General features: G+C 36.2%; 1 protein-coding gene across 10 annotated transcripts in view; it reads right to left on the reverse strand.

The window, feature by feature from the left end:
• Positions 1-26,219, reverse strand: part of WDR72 (WD repeat domain 72) — a 299,038-nt gene that overhangs the window by 114,908 nt on the left and 157,911 nt on the right. For all 10 annotated transcript variants that reach the window (XM_087427411.1, XM_087427430.1, XM_087427406.1 and 7 more), the window contains one exon: positions 22,270-22,472. In XM_087427411.1, coding sequence (XP_087283537.1) covers positions 22,270-22,472 — 203 coding nt within the window. The remainder of the gene's footprint in view (positions 1-22,269; positions 22,473-26,219) is intronic.

Below are 26,219 nucleotides of genomic sequence, written 5' to 3' on the forward strand. Positions count from 1 at the left end.
TAGACTTTGGGTGGTGAACACGATGTAGTCTATATAGAAACCGAATTATAATGATGTACACCTGAAATTTATATAATGTCATAAAACAATGTTACCTCAATAAATAATTAGTAAATAAATAAAATAGATGGGAGCTGGCTTGGGATGCTTTCCACCAAACTGCCTTTGTGGTAATCAAACACAGTGCTGAGAATCCTGCCAAAATAAAAGAGGAGAGTGAAGGAGAGGCTGAACCTGGTCTGGAGCTTTCTAGCTCCTCACAGATCTAATTTTAGTCCAGAGTAATCCTAGATAGTGTTTGCTTAAATTAAAAGCTGAAACATGTGTGTGCTTGTGTGAAGAAAGAGAGAAAATAACACTTTTCAACAATTTACTAATTTCCGTGATGGAACCTAAATGTCTAAACTTTAATTAAAAAAGACGTTCCCATGGAGAATTATAAGAACACGTCATTTAATTTTATATGTGCAAGCCAAATGAATGAAAGACTACTTTATCCACTAAAAATGTATACAGTAATAAACTTTTAATGCACTACCCAGACCCTCAGTTATAAAAACAAAACCAAGTTCAAATGTTGTATTTAACTGTAAATGCTAATATTGCTCTGTATATAATTATTTCAGGAATAATTTTCTATCACGATTTGAAGAAAATGGGGTATCTATTAGTTCTGAAGTGAGGTGATCCTTGAAGTAAACTCAATTGTTTGAGGAAGGGAAGTGTATCCACATGCTTACTGATTTTTACTCATTCTATAAGGGTGGGACTATTTTAAAGCAGACACAAACACAAACCAAAAACACAAACCGTACCTCTCATATGCAATTGGAAATGTGAAATAAGATTTATTTTACTATCTCTGTGCTTGCAATTATGAAATTCTCTCCTTTAATCTATCTGTTCTCAGCACTATACAGTTTATCTTAAGATATTTTTATGGAAAAAAATCTGGACATTCAAAAGAGCTCATTCATACTTCTCCCTGGGAATTTATCTTCATTGACAGAAACCAGTAACTATTTTTAAAAGGATTTTTTTTAATTGGTTGATTAAATGAAAAAGATCTACAAAGGGCTTTCCTCATACTGCACCAAATACACTTCCACGTTTATAACAAATGAGTTAATTTCATAGAAAACCACAAGCAGGTAGGGATACACTGGTTACGAAAAACATATACCTTACAAAGATATGAAAAACCACTGATGGAATGATAGGAATGAACAAATATCCCAACAATGCATAAATCAAACAACCAGGTGTAAATGAAGGTGCCAGCCATTCATTTTTAGACCCATTGAGCCCTTGGTTCCTGGAGATAGTTGTTGGTAGTAAAAATTGTCTCCCTCCAAAGCACTGGTGGAGAGCAGCGTGATTGGCAGCACAAATAGAAGACAAAGGAGAAAGCCTTCAATCTGCAGCCGAGGCACAGGAAGAACATGGGGAGCTGAGTTTACAATAGAGGCATTACCAAGCTTAATGGCATGGGTAATCATGGGGCCACCAAACATCCGCAGTATCAGCAGGGTATCCATTTTCAGCTAAGTGTTAGAGTACCTTTTTGCTTTCTCTCACCACTGCAGGGGTAAAACAACCTAGTGCAGGAAACCCACTGACGGGTAATAAATTACTATATTGGACGCTTTTTGTTTTCTTTCAGCAATGACTTTACTGTGTATTCTTGCTATCATTACCAATTAAAGTGGAGCCTGCTTTAGTGAACTGTATCTAACGGTATATCAGTCCCGATGCTCCAATTGCTTTGGCAAGTATCACAGGGTCAAGAGGCTCCTTTGACCTTGATCATCTAAGTCTTTCTGACCACTCACTATCTGAAGCAATCTCAGCTGAACAGATGGACACTTTCTGTGACACTATAAAACACAGAATATAAAGATAAACGAAATTGTGTTTCAGGCTTCAAACTGGTTTATAAGCATAAAATATTGTTAGTGTATCTTACAAAATCTCCAGTTTGAAAGTGCACACTCTGGCTAATGGACAAAACTGCTTGCTTCTTTTTTAAATAGGTTTTGTTTTTTAAGCTTGAGGAATAGCAGAATTTTGTAAAGCACAACTAAAGGTTACTTGGTTACATTTTAATTACTGTAACAATAGCCCATTTAAAAATGCAGGGTTTACTTTTCATTACTGTGCAATGATATTATTGCATCTTTTTAAATTAATGACGCATCAAGAAAGTTTTACCATACACAGAAAAATTAAGGCTATAAGTAATGGGTGAAGTGAAAATGAAGATTTTAATTTGCCTTAGACATAAATTTTTCCCTTAACTATGTTATTCACCTACTGGAAGAAGATTCTAGTACTTTTACATATCTGGAAATGAAAGGAAAATGATTAAGCATCAGCTTTCTATTTTACTTAATATGTTTGTGTTAGTATATCATCATGGTTATTTGAATATTTTGAAATTTTTAGTTTAACATAAAGTAGAAGATGTATATATTTTTCTTCACTTGAACTAAAGGCTGGTCTCCTTTAAATAAAGTGACCATACAATTTATTATTCAAACTAGGTCACTTTTGAGAGTGGAATAGTGCACTACTAATAATTACATTGGAACAACAGGCATATAACAGGATTGTCCCAGTGAACCTGGATGTATGGTCACCCTGTCTCAGAGGAATATGGCAACAAGTATGCTGATTTAAACAAAAAAAATCTATATTTTTGTATCACTCTTGAAATGTGACGATTGTTCCGTAAATCACAATTATATCTCTAGTTTTTTAAATGACTAAAAAAAGAGATAATTTTTTTAAACTTTCCAGTTCAATTTATTTAGTTTCAATTCTTAGAACCTTCTGATTTGTAGTAAATGAAGAAATAACCAAAACCTCAGCATAAGAATATTACTGAATCTTTCATAACTTTTTATTTCTATATTTTGTGCTTACAAAGTCCATGCAAATAGTATCCTGTTATGGTATTTTCAAAATAATCTCTCAGCAATCAACTAAATTTCTGTAAGGCAAACAGATTTGGTTGCAGGCAAGTAAGAAACAATAGATATAACTGATTTAGAGATAAACAAACCACCCACCACCTTTTTTTTTGAGGAAGATTGGCCCTGCACTAACATCTGTTGCCAATCTTCTTCTTTTTCTTTTTTTTCTCCCCAAAGCCCCAGTACATAGTTGTGTGTCATAGTTGTAGAGTTGTAGCTCCTCTAGGTGGGACACTGCCTCAGCATGGCCTGATGTGCAGTGAGTGGGTCCACACCCAGGATCCAAACCTGCGAACCCCGGGGCGCTGAAGCGGAGTGCGTGAACTTAACTGCTAGGCCACTGTGCTGGCCCCACCACGCAGCACTTTTAAAGAACTTACAAGTTCAGGGAGAGAGGGAGGGATAGAGGAAGGGAAAGAAGAAGGTAGACAAAATTACCAAGGCATCAGAAGGAATGTTTCAGAAAATCCTGAATTGGCAACTGGCTAACAGATTAGTGACAAAGGTTAGAGACAGATGCATCCTCCCCAACAAATAAGAACCACAACCACAGGTGTGTCCCCACCTTCTGAAAAGGGATAAAAACCAAATACCAGCTTTAAAGTTTCAGGGTTTTTATAAGCAATTCTGAAAAGCAAATGCACAAAACAATCTCCTTTCTAGGCAATGAAATACCGAAGTGACAGAGACCAACTTCAGGGAAAGGGTCTGAGAGAGTTTAGAAAAAAATGGCAAGTTGAGGTATGGCCAAATAAGAATTATGGAAAATAATTCCCATAACCAAATGCTATGGACTGAATGCTATGTTTGTGTCCCCCCCAAAATTCACATGTTGAAACTGTAATCTCAGTGTGATGGTATTTGGAGGTGGGGACTTTGGGAGGTAATTAGGTTATGAGGATGGAGCCCTCATGAATGGGATTAGTTCCCTTATAAGAAGAGGCCAGAGAGCTAGCTCGCTGTCTTTCCACCATGTGTGGGTACAACAAAAAGACAGCCATTTGCATCCAGGAATAGGGCCTTCACCAAACACCAAATGAGTTGGCACCTTGATCTTGGACTTTCCAGCCTGCAGAACTGTGGGAAATAAATTTCTGTTTTTTATAAGCCACCTAGTCTATGGTATTTTGTCATGACAGCCCAAGCTAAGATGTCAAAAAAAAAATCTAAAAATAGGGCCGGCCCTGTGGCTTGGTGGTTAAGTGCGCGCGCTGCAATGCTGGTGGCCCGGGTTCGGATCCCGGGTGCGCATCAAGGCACCACTTCTCCGTCCATCCTGAGGCCGAGTCCCACATACAGCAACTAGAAGGATGTGCAGCTGTGACATACAACTATCTACTGGGGCTTTGGGGGGAAAAAATTAAATAAATAAAATCTTTAAAAAAAAAAAAAAAATCTAAAAATAATTAAGGGTCACTGCTGATAAACTTATCTAACATTCTACTGAAGCCAGAAAATTCCTCTAAAATGTAGGGCATCACCAGCATGAGAGACAATACAGAAAAGATTATCCTATCTTGGTACAAAGCTATGGTGAGGACTCCATCAGAATGCTGGATAACTCTGGCCAGATCTCAAGAACAAAATGGGAAGGGGCAGAACTATTTCTGCATACAGAAAGACTAAAAAATAATATGACTCTGTCTGGAAACCTGAAAAGATATGTTTCATTATTATAAAATCATAACCATATGGAATATGAAATGTTAACTCAGACATCAAATTCTGAATTACAGAAGAGACGAAAGATATTGTTATATATTCATAGATTTAAAAAAAAATTAGTAAGATAAACAAGGGACATTTGAAAGTGATCCTTAACTTTACAAAAAGAGCTTTTGCTATATTGTTTTTGTCTTTAATAAACAATGCTAATACTATTTACATCATATTAAAAATACAGATAAACAAAAAGAAAATTAAAATCATTCATAATCACGACATCTAGGGAGATCCTTAACTTTTTTAAAGTAGAAATATGGAAAGAAACCATGCTTCCCCACAAAATTTCATGGAATTTTATAGATAAAAAGGGTCTTGGAAATTCTATCTGTGTAGTCATTAGTATGTTTACCAAATGCTTCTAGTTTTCCACCTTTCCTGGCACATGGCTTCTGCCTCATCAGTCTGGTCTCTGTGACCATGAAGAGCACAGACCCTCTTCTAACCTCAGATTGGCGCATGGAGTGAGCAAGAAATAAACTTGGGTTATTTTTAGGTAATGAGATTTGAGGCATTGCTTGTTGCTATAATATAACTTAGCCTATCCTGATCTAGACATTATCCAACTTGACATCAAAAGACGGATGAATAGATAGACAGACAACTGTAAAGGAAAAACATCCTGTATTAACTCTCCACTCTACTCTCTACTACTACCACACTCATGCTTCTGCACTTTCCATATTTCACTTCTGACACCAGATGTGTTTGGGTTTTCCCACACCAAGCAATTGTCAGATACCAGCAGGGTGTCCTCCAAGTTAACTCAATTCTAATACTGAAATTGCATCAGATCCTACAGATTAAAGGCTTAGTCCCACAAAACTAGCCCCACCCCTCAAGTTCAGATGCCAATTGGAAGTCCAGGTTGTCACCTGTGCTTCTAACCAACTGATTACAAATCAGAGGTTCCCAAGACTCCCTCTTTGGGTTCAGTCATTTGCTAGAATGGCTCACAGAACTCAGGAAAACGGTTTACTTACTAGATAACCAGTTTATTACAAAGGATCTTAAAGGATAGAAATGAACTACAAGATGAAGATATACATAGGACAAAGTATGTGGGAAGGGGCTCCAAGCTTCCATGCCCTCTCTAAGGGTACCACTCTCCCACCACCTCCATGTGTTCAGCAACCCTGAAGCTCTCCGAATCTGGTCCTTTTGGGTTTTTGTGGAGGCTTCATTACATAGGCATGATTGATTAAATCATTGGTCATTGGTGATTAATTCAACCTCCAACCCCCTCTACTCACCAGAAGTCAAGGGGGTGGAGCTGAGTTCCAACCCTCTAAGCACACAGTTGGTTCCCTTGGCAACCTGTCCACCATCCTGAGGTTATCTAGGGGCATTTCAAAAATCACCTTGTTAACATAAACTCAGGTGTGGTTGAAAAGGTTTGTTATGAGTAACAAAAGTTACCTTTATGGCTCTTACCACTAAGGAAATTCTAAGGGTTTTAGGAACTGTCTGCCAGAAATCTTGGATGAAGACCAAATACATATTTCTTACTATATCACAATATCACAATAGTCAAGAGAGGCTTGGTGACTGATTCAGTCATGCCGCCATTCATTTAATCAACCTAACTGCTCAAGCGCCAAAGTTGAAATTAGAACACAAATTGACTACCTTCACTCCAGTGCTCTTTCCACCACAAAAAATATGATCTCTCATGTTTACGTGCCTTACGTTTCCCCTAGAAACTACTGGAAGACACAGAAACAACTTGTTTCCCCCCCTTTCTGAAAGGTGGTCACAACTGCTTGAATGAACACTTCATACTTCAACTTTGGTCTACTTTGCACCTATGAACAAATTCAATGACACCAATAGGAAAAAAGGACTCAAAAGCAATTTCACTAAAAAGCTAAATTATATGTGGCAAGAAAGATACTTGTCCTCTCTGCTCTCTTTAAATAGCAACTGTTTCCTTCAATTTTTGTACCTTTCTCTGTATATAATTGTCAATTAAGATAATAAGTATGTGTCGCTAAATTACTCTGTACTCACCCCTGAGAGATGGAAACTAATTAAAAGAGATGTGCTGTGGATATGCTAATTTGACTTACTCCAAACACCTTTGCTTCCCAACTATGACACGTAAGTTAGTGGTATCATGCTGATGCTCTCTAAACATCATAGTAATAAGCTTATAATAGGCCAAGAGGTCAGAAAGGATGTAGGTTGAAGGAAAAATAACTTACTCAGAATTGGTTTGCCACTAAGTAGACCAAAGGAAAAAAAAAACTGCTTTTTCTCTTTGGAATGATTCTTATGCGTATTTATATAAAGAGTAGCCAGCGAAACACTTATTTTAGGTATACATCTCTGTGTGGCCACCAGATATTTTAGTCAATTCAATTTAACACATACTTACAAAATTGAAATCAATATCTTCACCTAAAAAACAAAGTGTATAATTTAAACTAAAGTTAATGAAACGCCTAACTGAGGACATGAGTTCTTTCAAACAACCATACCATGATAATTTGTCACATATCTTGTGAGAGACTGACAAGATCAAGTTTGTAGACTACCTTAAAGAAGTAAGAAGTGGTGGAAATAAGACAAAAATGTCTAAAGAGTCAAAATAGATTTCACAAACCCAGCCTCCAAAATTGAGTGAAAACAGTTATAGCTTTTACCAAAGAGGGAGCATTACAAGAATTTCTGTTAATGATAATAACCAAATAACAGTTTTTTCCAGTGGAAAGCTTCCACTCCTCTTCCTGTGGCCTATTACACTTAATTATAATGGAAAATAACCACACAATTGTCTATTGTAGGAGTTAGTAAACAAAGGCCAGCAGGCCAAACCCTGTCTACCACCTCTTTTTGTAAATAAAATATTATTGGAACAGAGATGCTCATTTCTTTATGTAACATCTGTGGCTGTTTTGGTATTACAAAGGCAGAGCTGAGAAGCTGTGACAGAACGTCACACTGTATCGCCCACAATGCCAAAAATATTTACTATCTGACCCTGTACAGAAAATGTTTGCCAACCTCTGACCAATTCTAAATTAACAGGAGTTTTAAATGTATACAAAAATATTTTTTCTAGGCAAAAGCATAATATAAATATAAAGCATACAATTTAAGGTGCCAAATCCCCTTGATTCAGATAAGTTATATTGTAACAGAGGACTCCATCTTAAAGTCGTATTGGTTGTTTATATGTCACTTATGTGATTTTTCCACTATAAACATAAGTTGCTCTCAGAAGTCTAAGGCCAGGTTCAAAGGCTTCTTTTTATTTTCCTGCAGGAGTACAAGACACAGTCATCTTCCACCATTCCCACTGTATATTCTATCTCCAGTCATATCAGCCTTTCATCAATCCCCACTCACTACCCATCTTTATATTCAGGACTTTTGGATCTGCTGTTCCCCACAGCAAAATCTTATTCATCCATTAAGAGTTAGACCTAACATGCCTTCTGCATTCTGCGGACAGCATTGGTCTTACCATCTACATGGGTTCTAGTAGCACTTCAGGAAGTAGGCCTACTAGAGCACGTATATCGTATCATAGCTTCTACCAATGTGATGTTCAAAATCTCAACACCAACTAATAATTTCCTTCTCTTGCTGCAACTATGCAATAGCTTCCTCTTCATGACACCCCCTCTCCTCTAATCCAATTTTCTACAGAGCAAGCAAAGTGATCTTTCTAAAACATAAATCAGATCACATCACTCTTTTTGAGTGAAACCATGAAAAGACTCCCCTTAGTACTTAAAACAGAACTCAAGCTCCACGCTTTGGATTATCACACCCAGCATAGTCTGCACCTACTTTACTCTCCAGTATCAACTTCTAATTCTCTCCCTACACACTCCTCTCCAGTCACACTGGCCTTGTTGACTTCATTGCCTATGTCAGGCTCATTCCAACTTAAGGCTTTTTGCAGTAGCTGTTTTCTTTCCCTAGAATATTCTCCCCTCTGAGAGTCACACAGCTGGCTCCTTTTTGCCTTTGACTTAGTATACACGTTGCCTCCTCCTCTGGCCTTCTCTGACCACTCAGCCTAGAGCAAACCCCCAGGCACTATCTCATTGCCTGATGTTCATTCCCTGCAAAGCCCTTAGCCCTATATGACATTCTTGTTTTGTTTTTTTGTGTTGTTTTTTAAAATTATGGTCTATCTCTTCTCACTAGAAATATAAGTACCACGAGTGCCAGGAGTTTGTTGAAATTCCTGGTATCAAGAAGTGTGTCTGGCACATAGTAGGTGTTCAATGAATACTCGCTGAATAAATAAAGTATTCTGTTCTGTATTCCATGCTACAAAACATACATAACATACAGACATGGCAGTTCTTTGTTTTCAAGGAGTTTAAGGCCTAATTGAGACGATAAGACAAATAAATACTTGTAAAATAACTAGACAATCCATAGTTGACTTACAAGTGTTTGTCTACCAGGTGCATGTTAAGTAGTGCATGCAGATGCTGTAGTATGGGTAGGACTTGACTAGGTGGAGAGAAGGACATCTCCTGTATGTGAGTTTAGGCAGGAAGAGATGCATGGAGAGGGGAGTCTGCAGGCAGCCAGGTGGAGGTACACTGGCCTGCCCACAGTTACTGAGAGGCATCCTCCCTGGAGGCAGAGACAAGGAAGAAGAGCAAATCCTACAAGGCTTGGTGCTTCCTGGGACTGCTACTCCATCATGCTAACCTATATTCCTACAACAGGGAGTTACCTAAAAGCATTTACTGTCATACACACCATGGAGTGGAATCAGCCCTCTCCTCACCAACCTCTGACAAGAGAGAGAGTTCAGCAATTTTCAAATGATCTATGAAAACAGGAGGCGATGTTTGCCACTTGAGGGATGCAGGATTGTGCCAGAGACTCTGCATCTGGGAGATGAAACATAAATCAGGCCTCTTCATATTTATTACACTTACATTTCTAAAAGTTATTACAAACCTGTTGATTAGATTGTTGCTGGCTTCAGGGGTTTTGTATTGAGGAGAGGGCTTAGTAAAGTAATTATTTGAGGGAAACAGAGGGCTCATGATACGCAATACAATCCTCAGGCTATTTTTGAGTGGTTATTTTAGATAACCGTTAGTAGAAAAAGGAATCTGAGATTTAAGGGCAAGTGAATGGGGCGATAATAAAGACTTGGCTGGTGCAAGAAACCATTTCACCACACTGCCTTTTAATCTTTCTTTCTGAGTATGTATCAGCTCACTGCTGTGCCCACCTTACCTATTGTGAATTATTCCTCCCTAATGTGCTGAACATCCTAAACATCACCAATGTTTAATAATCTTTTTCTTATAAATTTTAGAATTGATTTGGACTGGTCTAAATATTGATATGCCTTATAAACTTCTGAATTGATTGAGATTAGTGTCTAAATATTGGTGAGGTAGCTGTTATTGACTGTTTTTTTGCTAGGTTACTCCCCTCTGCAAGATCTAGTCACATGTAAACCCAATTTGAACTTAAAGCAATTGACTGGCAACATAAACATAGCTTTTTTTTCCTGGTAGTAATTTTAATTTTTTTCCTTACAATTCAAAAAAGGAAGTATTCTCCACTTTCTTACCATCTATTTTTCATGTTTAGACTTTAGTAGTTTTCAGTCCATGTGTTTATTCAACAAATATTTCTGAGTGCCTGACATGTGTCAGACGTGCTAGATGATGAGGAAACTATAATAAAGTGGCAGAGCAGGTCACTGCCCCCTTTGAGCTTATACTGTTGTGGAGGGTGGGGAAGATAAAAAATGAAATATAAAGGATGCTGAGAAAGAGAATAATGGGAGGTGGGCTGCTACTTCCTTTACAGGGGAGTGACATTGAAGCTTAAACTTGAAGGTGAAGAATCAGGGGGAAAACGTTCTGGCAGAAGACTAGCAATAGTGGGAATATGAGTTTCTTTAAGGAGGCCAACTAGCTGGGGATTAAATATCTGGGTTATGGACCCAAATCTAGTTGATGTTTTCCAATATCTTTTTCATGTGTACTTCATAATTTTGGATTTTATTCCGAGGATGAATACAACTCAGCTTGATAACAATTGAATGTCCATTTGCTAGGCTCTTTTCTTACCATCCAGGTCATGCTGGTGGAAGTTAAAAAGACTATTTCATAAACTGTAATGTGAGTTCAACAGATTGGAAAGTCATATGGCTGAAGAATATGTGTCATCTTTACAGGACATTTACTCGACCTCCAAGATGAGAATCAAAATCAAATTTAAAACTCAGAAGGTATTTCTGCTAAGAAAAGAGTAGACATAGTTCCCAGTTTAGGAGATACAATAAAAATTACATGATAATAATAATGGCTACCAATTTGAATTTTATGAATATTCTGAAATATTAAAGGGGATATTTTCCAGGTTTTGATTACGCATCAAAGTATCCAGAATTTGGAAACAAACAAAAAGTCACCAGAGGATAGTAAAAGTCAGTTTAAACTCTTCCCCAAGTATCACTCATGAACTACTGACTACGCCTGCTTTAATTCTGAAGTCAGGAAACTTTTAATTATCATATGGTCTTACATGTTACTCTGAATGAAATTCAGCATATCTTGAAAATGGGAATCAAAAGCAACCATATTAAATGATTTATTGAGAAGACATCAGGTAACTGTAAAAGGGCTGCAAAATCTTTACAGGATATAATGTATCCTTTATACATAATGAAGTACTGAGCATCTTGTAGATTATATTGCTTAGCTCTATTATACTTCATGATTCACCTATAAACTAAGCACTACTTATTACGTCTTCTTTGCAGATAGATAAAATAAGGGCCAAAATCCTTAAGTTTAATCCATTAGTGAAAGATAAACAAATTTTGATAAGCATTTGCTGTTATAAAATTGAATTCTGATAAAGAATAATAATATGATGTTTTAAAATATAAGAGCTTAGTCCTAAAGTCAACGGACATAGAATATTAGGTTAAGGCAAAAAACTCTCAAGCTGTGGCCCCATAACTGGGCCACAAAAACAGTGAAGCAAACCATCATCTGGGGTCCTGGGTATTATCTGGGCACTTACTCACGGTGCAACTCATCGAATCTGCTGTATACGATCCCAATTGCTCTCTTGGTTAAGATAGAGGGTAGATCATTTAAGTCAGATGTATCTTTCATGGCATAATTTATCATGATTAATGGAATTATCATAAACAGGCAAATAAAATTTTTAGAAAATATATTCCCAACTGGTAGCTTTGCTACTATGATATTAATTCCAGATATCCTTGATAACATCAGAAATTTCATGCCTAAGGTAAAAGCATGTTCTACAGATTGGTTAAGCTGAACATTAGCATAACAAAACATCAAGGGCATAAAGGAAAAATATGCTTAAGACACCTTAAAGACAATTCATTACCATCTATAAACTTCACTTTAACTATTAGTGACAAAGTTGAACTGAAGGTCCTTGGTAACTAAAAATGTCGGGCTGCCAATCTTATGAGAACAAATTTTGTGGAAGTTCTAGATTCAGGTACCTTCTTAGATTTGGAAAGCCAAATCAACTGTCAAGTGATTTTCTCATTTAAGCCTCATGATAATCATGTAGGAAGAGACAGGACCTATGTTATTCTTTCCACACTCTGCCATATGATCATATGATCAATGCTATGCTATGTTTTTTGTAAAACAGGGTTTGGCCTGAGAGACAAGAGAGACAGATCTGCCATAGCACAAGCCAACTCCCTGCAGGAATAGACAGAGTGAAGAGGTCCCAAAGAGAAATAAGAGTCTTGATTCAAATTTCAGAAATGATTAGTAACAGGACAGCAAATCAGGGCATTTAGGCAGAGGTTAAATGTTCCAGAACCAGAAGAAGAGAGTAACAGTCCTAGAACAGCAGTCACCCTGAGTTAGAAGGACTTTCCATCTGTAGGCAGAATTGTAAGACCGCCCCCAAGATTCCCAGCCCCCACGAAACACACCTTCTTCCATACTTAACCAAAAACACTAATTAGGTACTACTGTAAAGGATCATGCCAATGTAATTAAGGTCCCAAATTGGCTGACTTTCAGATAGGCAGATTATCTGAGCAGTCCTGATCTAATCACATTGAGTTTTTGAAAGCAGAGAGTATTTTACAGCTGTTGGCAGAGGGAGAAGTCAGAGATTCAAAGTAAGAAGGGGACTAGACACACAAGAAGTATTCCACTGCTGGCTTTAAGATGAAGAGGACTATATGGCAAGGAATACATGGTCCCTGAACAACAGCCAGCAGGAAAACAGGGACCCCAGTCCTACAACCATAAGGAACTGAATTCTGCCAATAACCTGAATAAGCGTGGAAGAGGACCCCCCGCCTCAGATGACATAGCAACCCCAGCTCACACCTAGATTTCAGCCATGTGAGATCCTGAACAGAGAACCCAGCCAGACCATGCTGGACTCTTGGTACACGGAAACTGTGATATATTAAATATGTATTGTTCTGGCCGGCCCCGTGGCTTGGTGGTTAAGTGCGCGCACTCCGATGCTGGTGGCCCGGGTTCGGATCCCGGGCGCGCACCGAGGCACCACTTCTCCGTCCATCCTGAGGCCGAGTCCCACATACAGCAACTAGAAGGATGTGCAGCTATGACATACAACTATCTACTGGGGCTTTGGGGGGAAAAAATAAATAAATAAAATCTTTAAAAAAAAAAAAAAAGTATTGTTCTAAGCCTCTACATTTGTGGCAATTTGTTATATAGCGATAGAAAACTAAAACACTGTCACCCTGAAGGGTTCAGACAGAAGAAGCCAGAATGGTCATCAGTGAGAGCAGAGATTGAGGATTCTGGTTCCTAGAGAGGCAAGTTGGAAGAAAGAGATATACTAGGCAGGGTAATAAAACAGAGAAAAGAAAAATCAGAGATCCAAGCAAAAATTAAGTCCTATCAACTAATCACAGCAAAAGTAGGGAATTGTGAAATTCTGGAAGTATAGAAACATCCAAAACTAACTTTTAGTATACCAGATCCCAAGCTTAGTTGGCAATGAAAGTTCAAGAAAATCGAGCAAGGAAGTGTAGACAGGGCAACATGGGAACCCAGCAGTGAGAGAAATGTGGCAGGTCACAGCCTGGCTACAGGGTCCACCCATCAGTGGGTTTAGCTACACTGGGACTAAGAGAGAGAAGACAGGAACCAACAGGTCCCATTTTGGGTTCTAAACCTAATTTACTGTATGATTCAATCAAGACTGGGCTCCAAAATTCTCCTAAGTCAAGGAAGGAGAGAATAGGTAACTTGACCACTTCCAGTTCTAACATGCTACAATGCTAAAACTAAAAATAAAGGGCCTGATGAACCTGTACTACTCTCTATGCATCCAGATTAATATTTTAGTTCAAGAAGCAAAAAGAAAAACAAAACATTTGCTACCAGAGAGTAAATGGAGAAGGCCACATTTTGTATAATGACCAGAGACCACTAGTGGGAGCTGGAAAGAAAGTATAAAGGTGAGTACGACTGTATTTTGTAAGCTTTCATAAGGGCTTGCTAAAAACCATCAGGTCTTGAACAACATGTGAAGACAAAAAAGACAACTAAAATTTTCAGTCCTATTTGGATGTGTATGAAGTTAAATATGTGCATAAGAGAGCCCCTGCTGCTCACAGCAGCCTCTTATGACCATTTTTTATATCTGGTAGGAATAATCATGGTTGGACCAAAAGCTTATGCAGGATATCTTAAGTTAGCATTAAAACAGCTGTTTCCAAAGTAATACGAGCTTTATAGTCTGTAGAAAATTACAAATAATGTAATTTATGTCATTATTTGTATTTAATGTCACGAATGCCATTTGGGGATGCAGAGAACTGGTTATGCCTTCAGGATGTCACTATCAAAACCCAATTCAGAAAAATGGATGAGAATATTAGCTGGATATACTTTTCAAATAAGTTCAGGCTCTTCGTTCCAATGAATAAAGCTTAATACATTTTGTTTTTACCAACATAGGAGAGAGAGTCCATGAGAATAAATGCTTTCTTTGCTGAGAATTGCTTCCTGCTACATTTTTGCATTTGCTGCTCTCTTAGGGCCAGTTTCAACATAAGTCATTGGTACTGAAGTAGTGCTCCTGGTGGGATTCCTTTAAATGGGTCCAGATGGTACTCTCAGTCAATAAGTGATATTACCAGCTTTCAAAAAGAAAGATTTAATTCTCCTTCTTTTCTTTCCTGTAATAAGTCACTAACCCTTTTAGTTAACTCAACATCTGAATTTCCACAAACTTCAGTTTTTATTCCTGAAAGTATCATCCATTGTGGTAGTCATCAAAAACAGGATATAAACACAAAATATTCCTGATGTAGGACAACGACTTGGTCACCAAGGAAATTCCAAGTTTCTGTAAAGGGGTAACATTTACCATCACCTTTTAATCAAAACCAGCAAGTTGCTGAATAACAGAACATGCAAATCCACTGGGATAAATTTATATCCCAGCAGATACAGATCTCTTTCAGTAGGTTGAATAGGTACATCTTTGCATCCTACAAGAAGCTGAGTCTTAACAAGTTTGGAAGAGTCATAGGTTTTTATGAGATTTATAACTGAGAAGAAAAAAGTAGGAACAGAAAGAAAAAATGAGGGAGAGAAAAAAAGTTCCTAAATGATTATAGGTGGGTAATATGGTATGGAGATGATTACAAAATTCACAGTTTCTAAAATATCTATATAAAATTATTAATGTAAATGAAAGTAAATTTAAAGACATACTTTAATAAATTAAGCTACTGTCCCTAGATAAAGCAAAATTAAAATGCCTGATATGTTCAACTTCTATTCATGTTTCTGTGCTAGAATCCCCACCCTGCAAGTCAATTGATGACTATAATCAGAATATTTAATTCAAAAAGAAAGTTATAATCTTAGATTTCCTTGTTTCTTACAGGGTTGATGAATATTGTGGGGGTGGGTGAAGGAACTGAGGTAAATCTAGGCTAAATCTAGAACTAAAGAAATGACATAAACATTTATTCAGTGAAAAGGTTTACTTCAGAATTAACAGAAGAGATAACATTTTGAAACCAGCTAAAATCAAAGTAGAACAAACCCTTTCTCTGGTAGAAATCACAACTGCCTATCAGAAATTATAAAAACAATAACACTGACCTTGAATCAGCCATAAAGGTCTTTGTACAAAATTATATTATCAGCTTTATGAATTTGCAGTCACTATCTCAGCCACAAATTCAATAAATGTAGAGTTGGCCAGCAATAGGAACATGGCTACTTTAACAGCATTTGAGAAAGTACACAGTATACCAGCATTTTCCATGTTAAAAATGACAGCTCTCACCTTAGACAAAGACTTATGACATCTCAGGTAAACAACAATAAAAATTCAAAATCAAATTCAGTCAAAACTAGAAATGATTTAAATAAATTATAACTGCAATCCTGGGAAATCAACAATCAGCCAAAAAGGTTTTTATAAAATCTGGAAATTTTTAAAAATTCACTATCTGGATTCAAAGTAAACTCTGGAAACATTTTTTTTTTTTCATCTTGAATATATAATTTCACTTCCTTTTCTGTGTCTTAAACATAACAGCTAGCAACAGAAGAGAAACTCAATGAAAAAAAGAGCCCTTCCGTGTAGTTACTGTAATTAACATATTCAATATCTATTACTGCCAGTCAGGTATCATAGCAACCTTGTATTGCTGAAAACCGCTAGAAAACTCTTCAAAAACAGCAAGCCTCTGCTTTAGGGAAATCTTTGACAACCCGGGGGACATTACTGGCTGTCAACATCTGTGGGTGTTGCTATGGGCACAGCCACAAAGAACCCTGCCATCTATATACAAAGGTATACACACAGAGAAGATGGGAGGGACACAGAAGATAAATTGATAAGAAAATCAAAAGAGAAATAATTGTGCTGGCAGTATACAATAGGCACACAATTTTGAGTCCATGTTTTACACTAATTCTTTTCTATTATAGCTGGAGAATCCAAATTCAACTTAACTGTAATTGTCACTAAACATGAACCAGGGGGTGGAAGTAATATCCTAAAACTCTGCACTTGTACCATTTATCACAAGTCTTAATTTGAAACCAAAGTGAATTACATCTAAAATAATATTTAAACTTCCACTTATAAACCCTTGATTGTCATTTATAAATCTACAGAAGAGAAAAAAACAGGTTACTATGAACAAGAACCCAATATTGATTTTTCGGCGGTGCAGTAAGGCATCTCCATTCTATTTGGCTGCTGTCAAAGCCACTCTTTAACAGCTGGAGTCAAATTGCACTATTTACAGCAAGAGCCCTTGTCAAGTGGACCGTAAGTATCCTAACAATACACTATTCAAATGGCACTTTGCCACACAAATTGCTGACTTGATGAATAACCTATGTCAATGACTAAGGCCAATATAAAAGTTTCATTTTTATGAGAGGTTTTACATTCACACATTAAGTAAGCTTTCTTTGAAGAACTATTAGGCTATATATTTCAGGCCTTTGGACGCTGAAAATAATTAAAATCTGTTTAAATACATCAAGGGAACTTGACAACATTAATATGGATCTGGTGTTAACTACATTTGTCAAAGGAGTCAGAACAGTGCCCTTCTGTTCCTGGCACTCCCCACCGGCACGTGGAGCACAATGCGGGACTTAAACCAGCCGCGCACCATGAAATAGGAGCATTCTCCTTCTGTGCCTCTGATTTACATGGCCAACGAGTGTTTAGATACAAGCAAAGCTTTGAAGTGCTGTGAGGAAATTCAGGGTTGCTTCTGTGTGCAAGGCAGACAGCTGGAGTCATTTAATGGTGCGTCTCCTACTTTTCATTGTGACTCTGAGACCTCCTAAATTAGTTTTGAAACAAAGCTGTGATATGCTTTTCATAGTTTTCCTCACCATTTGAGGTAATTTTTTATCAAAAAAAGTTTAAACTCATGCCACAAAGTGAGAAAAGTGACATCTTTCATAACACAGCTATAAAAAAAGTACTAAGTATTACAGAAATTATTACTTAAGGTAGTGCAAATTATATATAAAATGCTTATACTCTGTCAAAAATTTGCATCAGTTCACATGTGTTCAAAAAGAAATTTCCTTGTATATTTCTCAGCCATTGTATATTTCTCTATTCTATCTTACTAGGAAGGGTGCTATCATTTAGGCACTCAAGTTTTACGTTGGGATTCACTAAATTAAAATACTTAAAAATCTTAATCTAATGTTTACAGAGAACAATTCCTATATTTTCATAAAGTGCTTGTTTGTCTAATGATAAAAATCTATTTTCTTATATTACACAAAATCGATGCAAAATATTTTCTATATTAGAAACAGTTATATGCTCTTTATTAATTTTAAAAGAATATATCAAAAATTAACTACTGATCAAAAAAGTGAAAATTATCATTCTATATTGAGGATTTACTCCTACATAATACAATTAATTGTTTTCAAATAGATATTATTTGTCCTTTTCTATAGTGATTCAATTTTGGTAATAAAATATAGACACTTCAATAAAAACAGTTAATTTGTAACATGTAGTATTGCCACAATGAATTATTATTTTATATTTATACATGCAGATTTTCAGGTGACATCTTGAAATCTTACCATTTAGAAACTAGTCTAGTTCTACTTTGGTTAAGTTTTTGTGTCATAAAATACGAAAGAACTAACGTTTCATTCTGATAAAGTAATAAATAGTAGTGTGGTACAGTTTTCTATTGGTGGCCTTACCAGTGCACCATCTGTGTTTTATGAGAGGTAGCAGGATAAAGCTCTAATAAGATTTTTCAGCAAATGGCACCAAATGAACATTACCTTAAGGTCAACTAAAGGTTAAAAAAAATACAAACATATTTCTAGAAAGCTCAACTGGAATGTAAATAAATGTAAATGCATCTTTATTTATAATCAATTTTATATGTTTAGATAAAGATGCATGTATAAGTGCATTATTTAAAGAAAATTCCATTAAAAAAATCTTGCTTGGATTAAGAGCTGTAATGTGCACATTTGTTTTCTACAAAGGGCAAATTTCCAATCATCATAGGAATTTCATGATTTCTGTCAGGGAACAGACTTGATATAGGTCTTTTGGATTACGTTCCACATAGTGCAGAAGTTGGGATAAGTTGCCTTATTAAAAATTCAGATATCTAGGGAAAAAGTAAGTGTTGGCTATTTTGCCAGTTCTTCCTAGTACCTCATGATCTCCAAGTCTAGAGAGGACTGTCTAGATCAGAAATGGGCAAACTATGTCCAGCGAGCATCAAATATGGTCCACTGCCTGTTTTTGTAAATAAAGTTTTACTGGAACACAACCACACTCCTTTCTGTAAGAATTATCTATGGTGGCTTCCATGTTCCAACAGCAGAGTTGAATAGTTACAACAGCAAAAATCTGCCCTGCAAAGCCTAAAATATTTACTGTCCAGTTCTTTACAAAAACGTTTGCTTATTCCTGGTCTAGTTCAACACTGTTTAATACAACGTGAACCACACATAGTTTTAAATTGCCTAGTAGCCATACAAAAAAATTTTTAAAAAACAGGTGAAATTTATTTTAATAATATATTTTATTTAACCCTATATATCCAAAATATCATTTTAATATGTGGTGTTAGTCAAATGTCAAGTGCTCAATAGCCATATATTGTTAATGGCTACCATATTAAATAGTGCAGCTCTAAATAAGCAACCAGGGGTTGCTTTTGGGGATCCATTCTACAGAAAATCAGTTTTTAAAAAAAGGCATTCCCAGGACAACACAAGTCTAAATTGTGCCAGTTAAAATAATCCTGTTTATCCTTTTACTCATTTTACAGACATGAAATGAAGAAAAAGAATCTAAAACCAACCAACAGATAAAATAGGCCTTCTCTCCTTAAAATATGAGGAAGCTACAAAGATTCTGCCATAGACATGATTTTAGCAAGGCTGTTTATTTCCTACTTTGAAGCTCAATTCCTCCCACTGCAATTTATACAGTTTCTGTCTTGTTTTATCCTCAGCAGAATCTGAGAAAGACAGTTCCCCATCACTAATATGATACTGTATTCCTTTAAATCTTCGAAGACTCTTGCCCTCTCCTACCCCAAAGTTTTTCTTTGTCTAGCTGCACAAATTCAACACTTCTAGCATTTCAAATTAGACCCATTTTCAAAATGTTTTATTGTATTTGTTGATTTCTTTAAAACCTTTTCCCAAATCTATACGCACTCCTCAAATGCAAGAAGAGAAAGTGATACCGCATTCTAATTATTTCCAAATATTGCCAAACACAAAGAGCTCACAGTGCAGATCTCACAAGCGACTCTTCCCTTTAAACAGTTCACTCTACCATTCAAAAATATTTCACTTGTGTCTCACTAAAAAACACATTAAAAAGTCCTGAAACACAAAGTAACCTTAGACAGTTCTAAATTTCATAGGCTTTCTGTCCCACATTTTTCGCATCTCTAAAATGAGTGTGATTTAAATCCTCTTCGTTAAAACTGATTTTTTTCTTATGAAAACTCAAGAAGAATTTTACTATATTAACCAATAAGAAGAATGGAGAATTTATAAGCACTGGAAATTTCATGCTTATCAAATTTGTAAATAAAGAAGATAGTCTCAACAGCTTATATCTAAGAGGATGAAATGAAGATATGCAGTACATAATTAGAGAATATATAACTTTGGAGAAGCATAAATAAAAATAGCTCTAGTTAACAGTAAGCCCAATAATAACAGAAGCATAGTATATAGAACAAAGGAGGTGATAGTCCTGTCTAATTCAATTCTCTGTCTCTGTAGAGAGTGAATGTTGGAAATTGTAGTCATCTAAGGTAAAGGGCAGCAGCTAAGAAATAAAGTTGGAATCAGCGTAAGAGTAGGAAAACAAGACCCTGGCATTTTATTGCTTCCTGGAGTCAAGAAAGAAACAAAATTATATAAAGAAAATGAAATCTATATATACTATTATCACTACCTAAAGGGTAGCTTTGAGGTCCTCTAAGAAACTGAAAGAAATAGCAATCAGTTTACCTTCTGGGAATCGAACTAGTAAAATAGGAGCTTGAATGAGATTTGCTCCTGCAGACCCTAGACATCTGAAATTAACAAGTCAAGAGACATTTCCAAGTTCTCATCTACTGTTCCAGCACATAATTTCCACTACAAGATGCACACTCTTATTATGAATAGAGAGCAACAAAACCACATTAAGGTGGGACTGCTTGGCAGTCATCTGGGCTCACTCACTGGGCTTTATTTACCCCAACCTTTTAACACAGAATATGTGTGGTTCAATTTCCCACGTTAGGAGATTAAGACCTTATGACTTTCAACTTCAGTTGTGAATGTTCAAGTTTCATCATGTTGATATAACTGTCCTTATAAAACACGACCTCTTTCAAGTTAAGAACATGAAAAATAGATTTGGAAAATCTAAAAACAATTTGACTAAATGAGAAAAGAAAAAGAAAGCTGTAGCCTAATCACTGGTTGTAACATCTGAAGGAGGAAAGTATAAAGAAAAGTAGTGGCCTAAATGGAGTCTTAAAAAGAGAAATCCAAAATTTAGAAATTTTTCAATGTATATCAGCCTTGACTAAGGGACACAGTACCCTGATGGGCTGAAAGAGATGACTGCATTAGACTCTCAGAGCTCAATGAATGAATACTTAGAAATCCCACTTCTGGAAATATATCCTATTAAATAATACTGAATATGAAAAAAGCTTTAGGTTCATAGATGTGTTATTCATAAAAATGAAACATAAAAAACAATCCATATATAATGCCATAGGAAAATAATTCATATCAGTAATAGCATACACACAGTATAGAACATGATGCAGCCACTAAAAAGAATTAGATAATATTATGAAAACATGTTTACGTGAAAAAATACTACATCAGATATATGCATATAAATGGCATAGTCACAACAAAATGGTCAGGGGATAACTTGGAGGTGTAGATGACAAAAAGATAGAAGAGTCCCTTAAAAAAATCAGATTAAATTACTATATCATGTTTAGAACTGAAAAATAATAAAGCTTGTCCAAATTTCTATGAAGCTGGTTGATTTGGCTTATGAAAATAAATGCAAACTCCATCACTGTGTATTAATTGAGGCTTGGAATCCTAAGAAGCTGGTGATCCTAGAGATGCTGAGTGTATCAAAAGAATTGTCCATACAGTGATCCAGTTTTTCTGATACCTTTTTGGTTTATTTGCAATCAGCATTTTAAAAAGAGGTCATCTAATCTCAATTGAAAAAAAAAATGGATCCAGACTACAGAATATAGGCTTTTTCCCCCCCTCTCCATCTAGAATTCAAGAATTAACATAAAATTGGCTCAATTTTGATAAGCCAGAACCTATCTTCTCAAAAAGAATCCTATACCAAGCATAATAATCACTCAGAAAGTTATCTTGATTCACCCAAGATCCCTTGGTAGATATGGATGGTAGATGCGATCATCTCTGTGTTCTTGTTTTTGTGCTGATATTTAATTGCCACCTATTTGTGCAGGCACATTACTTCTTACTTGGGGTTGACAGTGTTCTTTGTGAGCAGCAGCTTGATTTGAACTTACCTTACATGAAGACTCCACATGCAGACCAGGGCAAGGTATTGGCCCAAACTGGCAGGAGCTGGAGGATTTCTGTTCTATACTTTTGTGCTTATGTGTCTCTGAGGCAACTGGAAGTACAGATTCAGGCTTTAGAAGCTGCGAATCATCACAACAATTAAGAATAATTCTTGCTCTTTCTCCCATTTCATGTCTTTCCAAAGTGCCTGGAAAACAAGAATAGAAATAAAAACTTACGCAAAATATTTACTCCCCAAAGAGTAAAAAGAACAAAACACTTTTAACAGAAAATCACAATTCTTTAAGTTATCATGCCTTACTATCTTCTCACAACCAAAAAACAGCCTGGGAGCTTTCTCTAAATTCTTCAAATCACCATCTTACAAAGGCTGAAATTATAGATTTGAAAAAGCTCATCTTCTTCTTTGTGCTTTTTCATCCACTGAAATCAACAGGACATGCAATAGTCTTTAACAGTAAAATCTCTTACTTATTATACAGTATGCAAGTGATCAATAACAAACGACTATGGAATATTTTAGTGCTGTCCCCTAGTGTTCCAAATAACAAACAACAGAGAATCCGCAGTGCTTTGCTTGGGTTCCCAAGCTGAAAATGTTTTTATTGGTAATATATAATTTAAGTAAATAGGGCAAGTCAGAACACAGATGTTTTGCATTACTGCCTCCCTCCGCCAAGTGTCCTCATAGCTTCAGAAAGAAAGGCCACTGCAGGGTTTTGCTGTTGTTGTTGTTATTGTTGGTATTGCTGCTTTTATATCCTTTGGTTTTATTTCCTACATTATTAGAAGAAAAAAAAATTCTTTGCCCTCTTCTCTGCCACGCTTCCAGTCTCAGAATTTCAAGGTGCCGGTAAGTTCAATTCCAAGTTACAAGGAACAAGTACAAAATAGAGCAAAAGTATCAGAAAACAATTCACAAAGAGTTGGTGTTTTTATAAAGTACAGTGCCATACGCTCAGTGAAATCTTAATAAATGAGAATTATTCATGACCTCTGTCTGTTATAGAGGTTATGAGTTCATTTGCATTATTCATACTATATTAAATATGTAACCTATCTCCTACTAAGTACAGATGCTAAGGAAATTAACTTGACATACACTCTAAATACAGATTTCATCTCATATTATTCCTTTCCTACTAACGAGAAAGAAATAATCATACTGTTTGTTGAGAATGAAAAAGATAATTATTATTGATAGCATTAAGAAAATACCAATTTAAAGTAATTACAATAAGAAAACAGAAATAATTCTATACCACCATGTCTCTAGATAGGTAGATAGATTTGAAGATCATGATCCTACCTAATCCTTTCTCATTTCTCCTTCTCTCTCCCATATCTTTCCTTTACAGCAACTAAACTACCATTAGTTGGTATTTTGGATTCTGAATCAGTAACGGCTACTGTGCTAAAATATTGGGCAGAAATTTAGTCTCTAGTCTCTTAACAGTGACATTTTTTCATTATAACATTTCTACATTCATAAATTAACATATTTAACATATAAACTTATAAACATGTTATTTCTCTAAGCTTTCCTTTTCCATCAAGATTGACATATTTTCAACAAATGAAACTGCCAGCTACAAGAAAACCTCTTCTCTCAAGGATGACAATGAGAGAAGTTTCTCTTCTGCTTCCTAAAAACGACTGCATTCCAGAACTTGTAACTGTGACTCTTAGTAAAATTCACTGTCTTTTAGAGGAATCTCTCTTTGAATATGGTATCACCATGGATATTTCCTTCTCACAGGTTTTCTGTGGCTCCTCAAACTGTATTTTTAAAAGATTTTGGGAATTCATGGGGAAGAATTTATTGTACTTTAATACATATGATACGTGACTTATACATTTTAGATATTCATATATATTATTCTATACCTAATGTCTTATATAAACACAACTGTTTCTTGTATTTCTTGTATTTTTCAGTGATGAAAATAGTTTACCTATAAATTTGGACAATTGTAATCCATATTCATTCATGCACAGATAACTAATTAACTTAGCATCAACTATGTGTCATTCATTGTGCCAGACGCTGGCAATTTATACTCAACAAGAATGATCCAGTCCTGGTCCCCCCGGAGCCTACTTAAAATCTAATGGTTGTGCAGAGGCAAGAAACATCTGAAAACTAATTTGCTGTAATATTTAAAGTAACACATAAGCTAAGTTTCACTCCAAACTAAAAATCTCCCATTCTAACAAAATGTTGGACACTTGGTTTTGTGAACAATAGTTTCCATCATGATTAATTATAAAATACTTCAAAAATAATTAGATTATTTTGTTTCAAAGAACTGGGGAAGCACAAATGTGGCATATGAAGTGGTTCGAGTGAGTCCATTTCTTTTCGAGTTATCACAGACAAATAAATTACATACTCAAAACAATAAATTGATTTTGTAATAAGTTCAGGACAACAGCTTTTGAAAGCCCTTGGTCAAAACCTCGCAGTGGATAGATAGGGATTCCCATGTGTGCCACTTACCAATGTATTGTTGCTTAGTTCCAAAGTTACCCTTCACTGCCTGCTCTGTGAAAATGGATCTGTGCTCTTCAAATATTTTTCCTTCAACAGCTGGTGCGATGTTAACCTTTGTGGATAAAAGGTACTGGAAAGACCTAGCAGAAGAAAGGGGTTTTTTTCTTCTTGGTTCTGGTGTGCTCTGGTGCAGCAGTGTGCGTGTCTTCCCCAGCACCAGGCTCCTGCAGTGCATGACAGCCAGCAGCACCCAGCAGGCAGCAGCTTGCCTTGGCACACTCTGTGTGGTTTTGTAACAGAGTGCCTCCAGTGAGACACCTCCCTGTGAACAGCTTTCCCTAGTACCCCAGAGGGCATATTTCTAGCAAGTTCCACCACACCACACCACACCACAGCAGCTCCTCAACCATCTAGTGACCACAGCCATGACCTCTCCAGCAAGGTCAAGATCTTAGCTGTGGGGGATCTCTTCCGTGGGCAGGCTATCTCAGCTTCATGGGTAGTGATGGCTCCTTAAATCTGCTATTCTTATATTCTTTAGAGTTTTCTTTTCTTTTCTTTTCTTTTTTTTGCTGAGGAAGATTTGCCCTGAACTAACATCTGTGCCAATCTTCCTCTACTTTTGTATGTGGGTCACTGCCACAGCACGGCTGATGAGTGGCGTAAGTCTGTACCCCAGATCTGAACCCGGGAACCTGGGCTGCTGAAGCGAAGCATGCTGAACTTAACCACTAGGACACAGGGCTGGCCCCTAGGGTTTTCTTTAGTTCTTACTATCAATTCCCCATATCCAAATTCTTTGTGATAGTTAATAATTCTTTTACTAAATTTTCTCTGTTCAAATTACTGTGTCATTTCTCTCTCTGATGAGACCCTAATTAATATATCATGATAAATCACTTTCAATGCAGAATGTTTCTTTAAATATATCCCTGAAATTATGGAATTCACATAACTTCAGGAATATATTTCAATTGTTAAAGGGAGTCTATAACAAAAGCAGTGACCATGGAGGGAGGGCATGACCCTGAGGAGGTCCAACGAGGGATGCCTTTGCAAGTCTAATAAGCTGTCTTTGGTAAGACAAAGAATAGTCACTGTTTCCTGATATCAGAGAAATATCAAAAACCAAAGTCTTACAAAATTGCTTAATCCAACTTCCAATTTCAAAAGAACTTTTGCTTTCCAAAGTGAACTCAATGATAATTAGATCATTTTTCTTTTACACCATGCTACATCAAGAATATGAGTAAACTCACATTCACTCTTCATTTGGATCAATCTGAACATGATAAGGAATGATGTAGAGACATATGTGAGTTAAATATTAGTGAAAGTGACAATACCATTTCCTCCCTCAAAGTAGAAATTATGCATAAAATATCATAAAATCTATCCCAAGTAAAATCTTTATCATATAAAATGCTTTCCATGTAAATA

The sequence above is a fragment of the Ceratotherium simum genome, chromosome 3 (assembly GCF_057802395.1).
Source record: "Ceratotherium simum simum isolate JZ-2026a chromosome 3, ASM5780239v1, whole genome shotgun sequence".
NCBI lineage: Eukaryota > Metazoa > Chordata > Mammalia > Perissodactyla > Rhinocerotidae > Ceratotherium > Ceratotherium simum.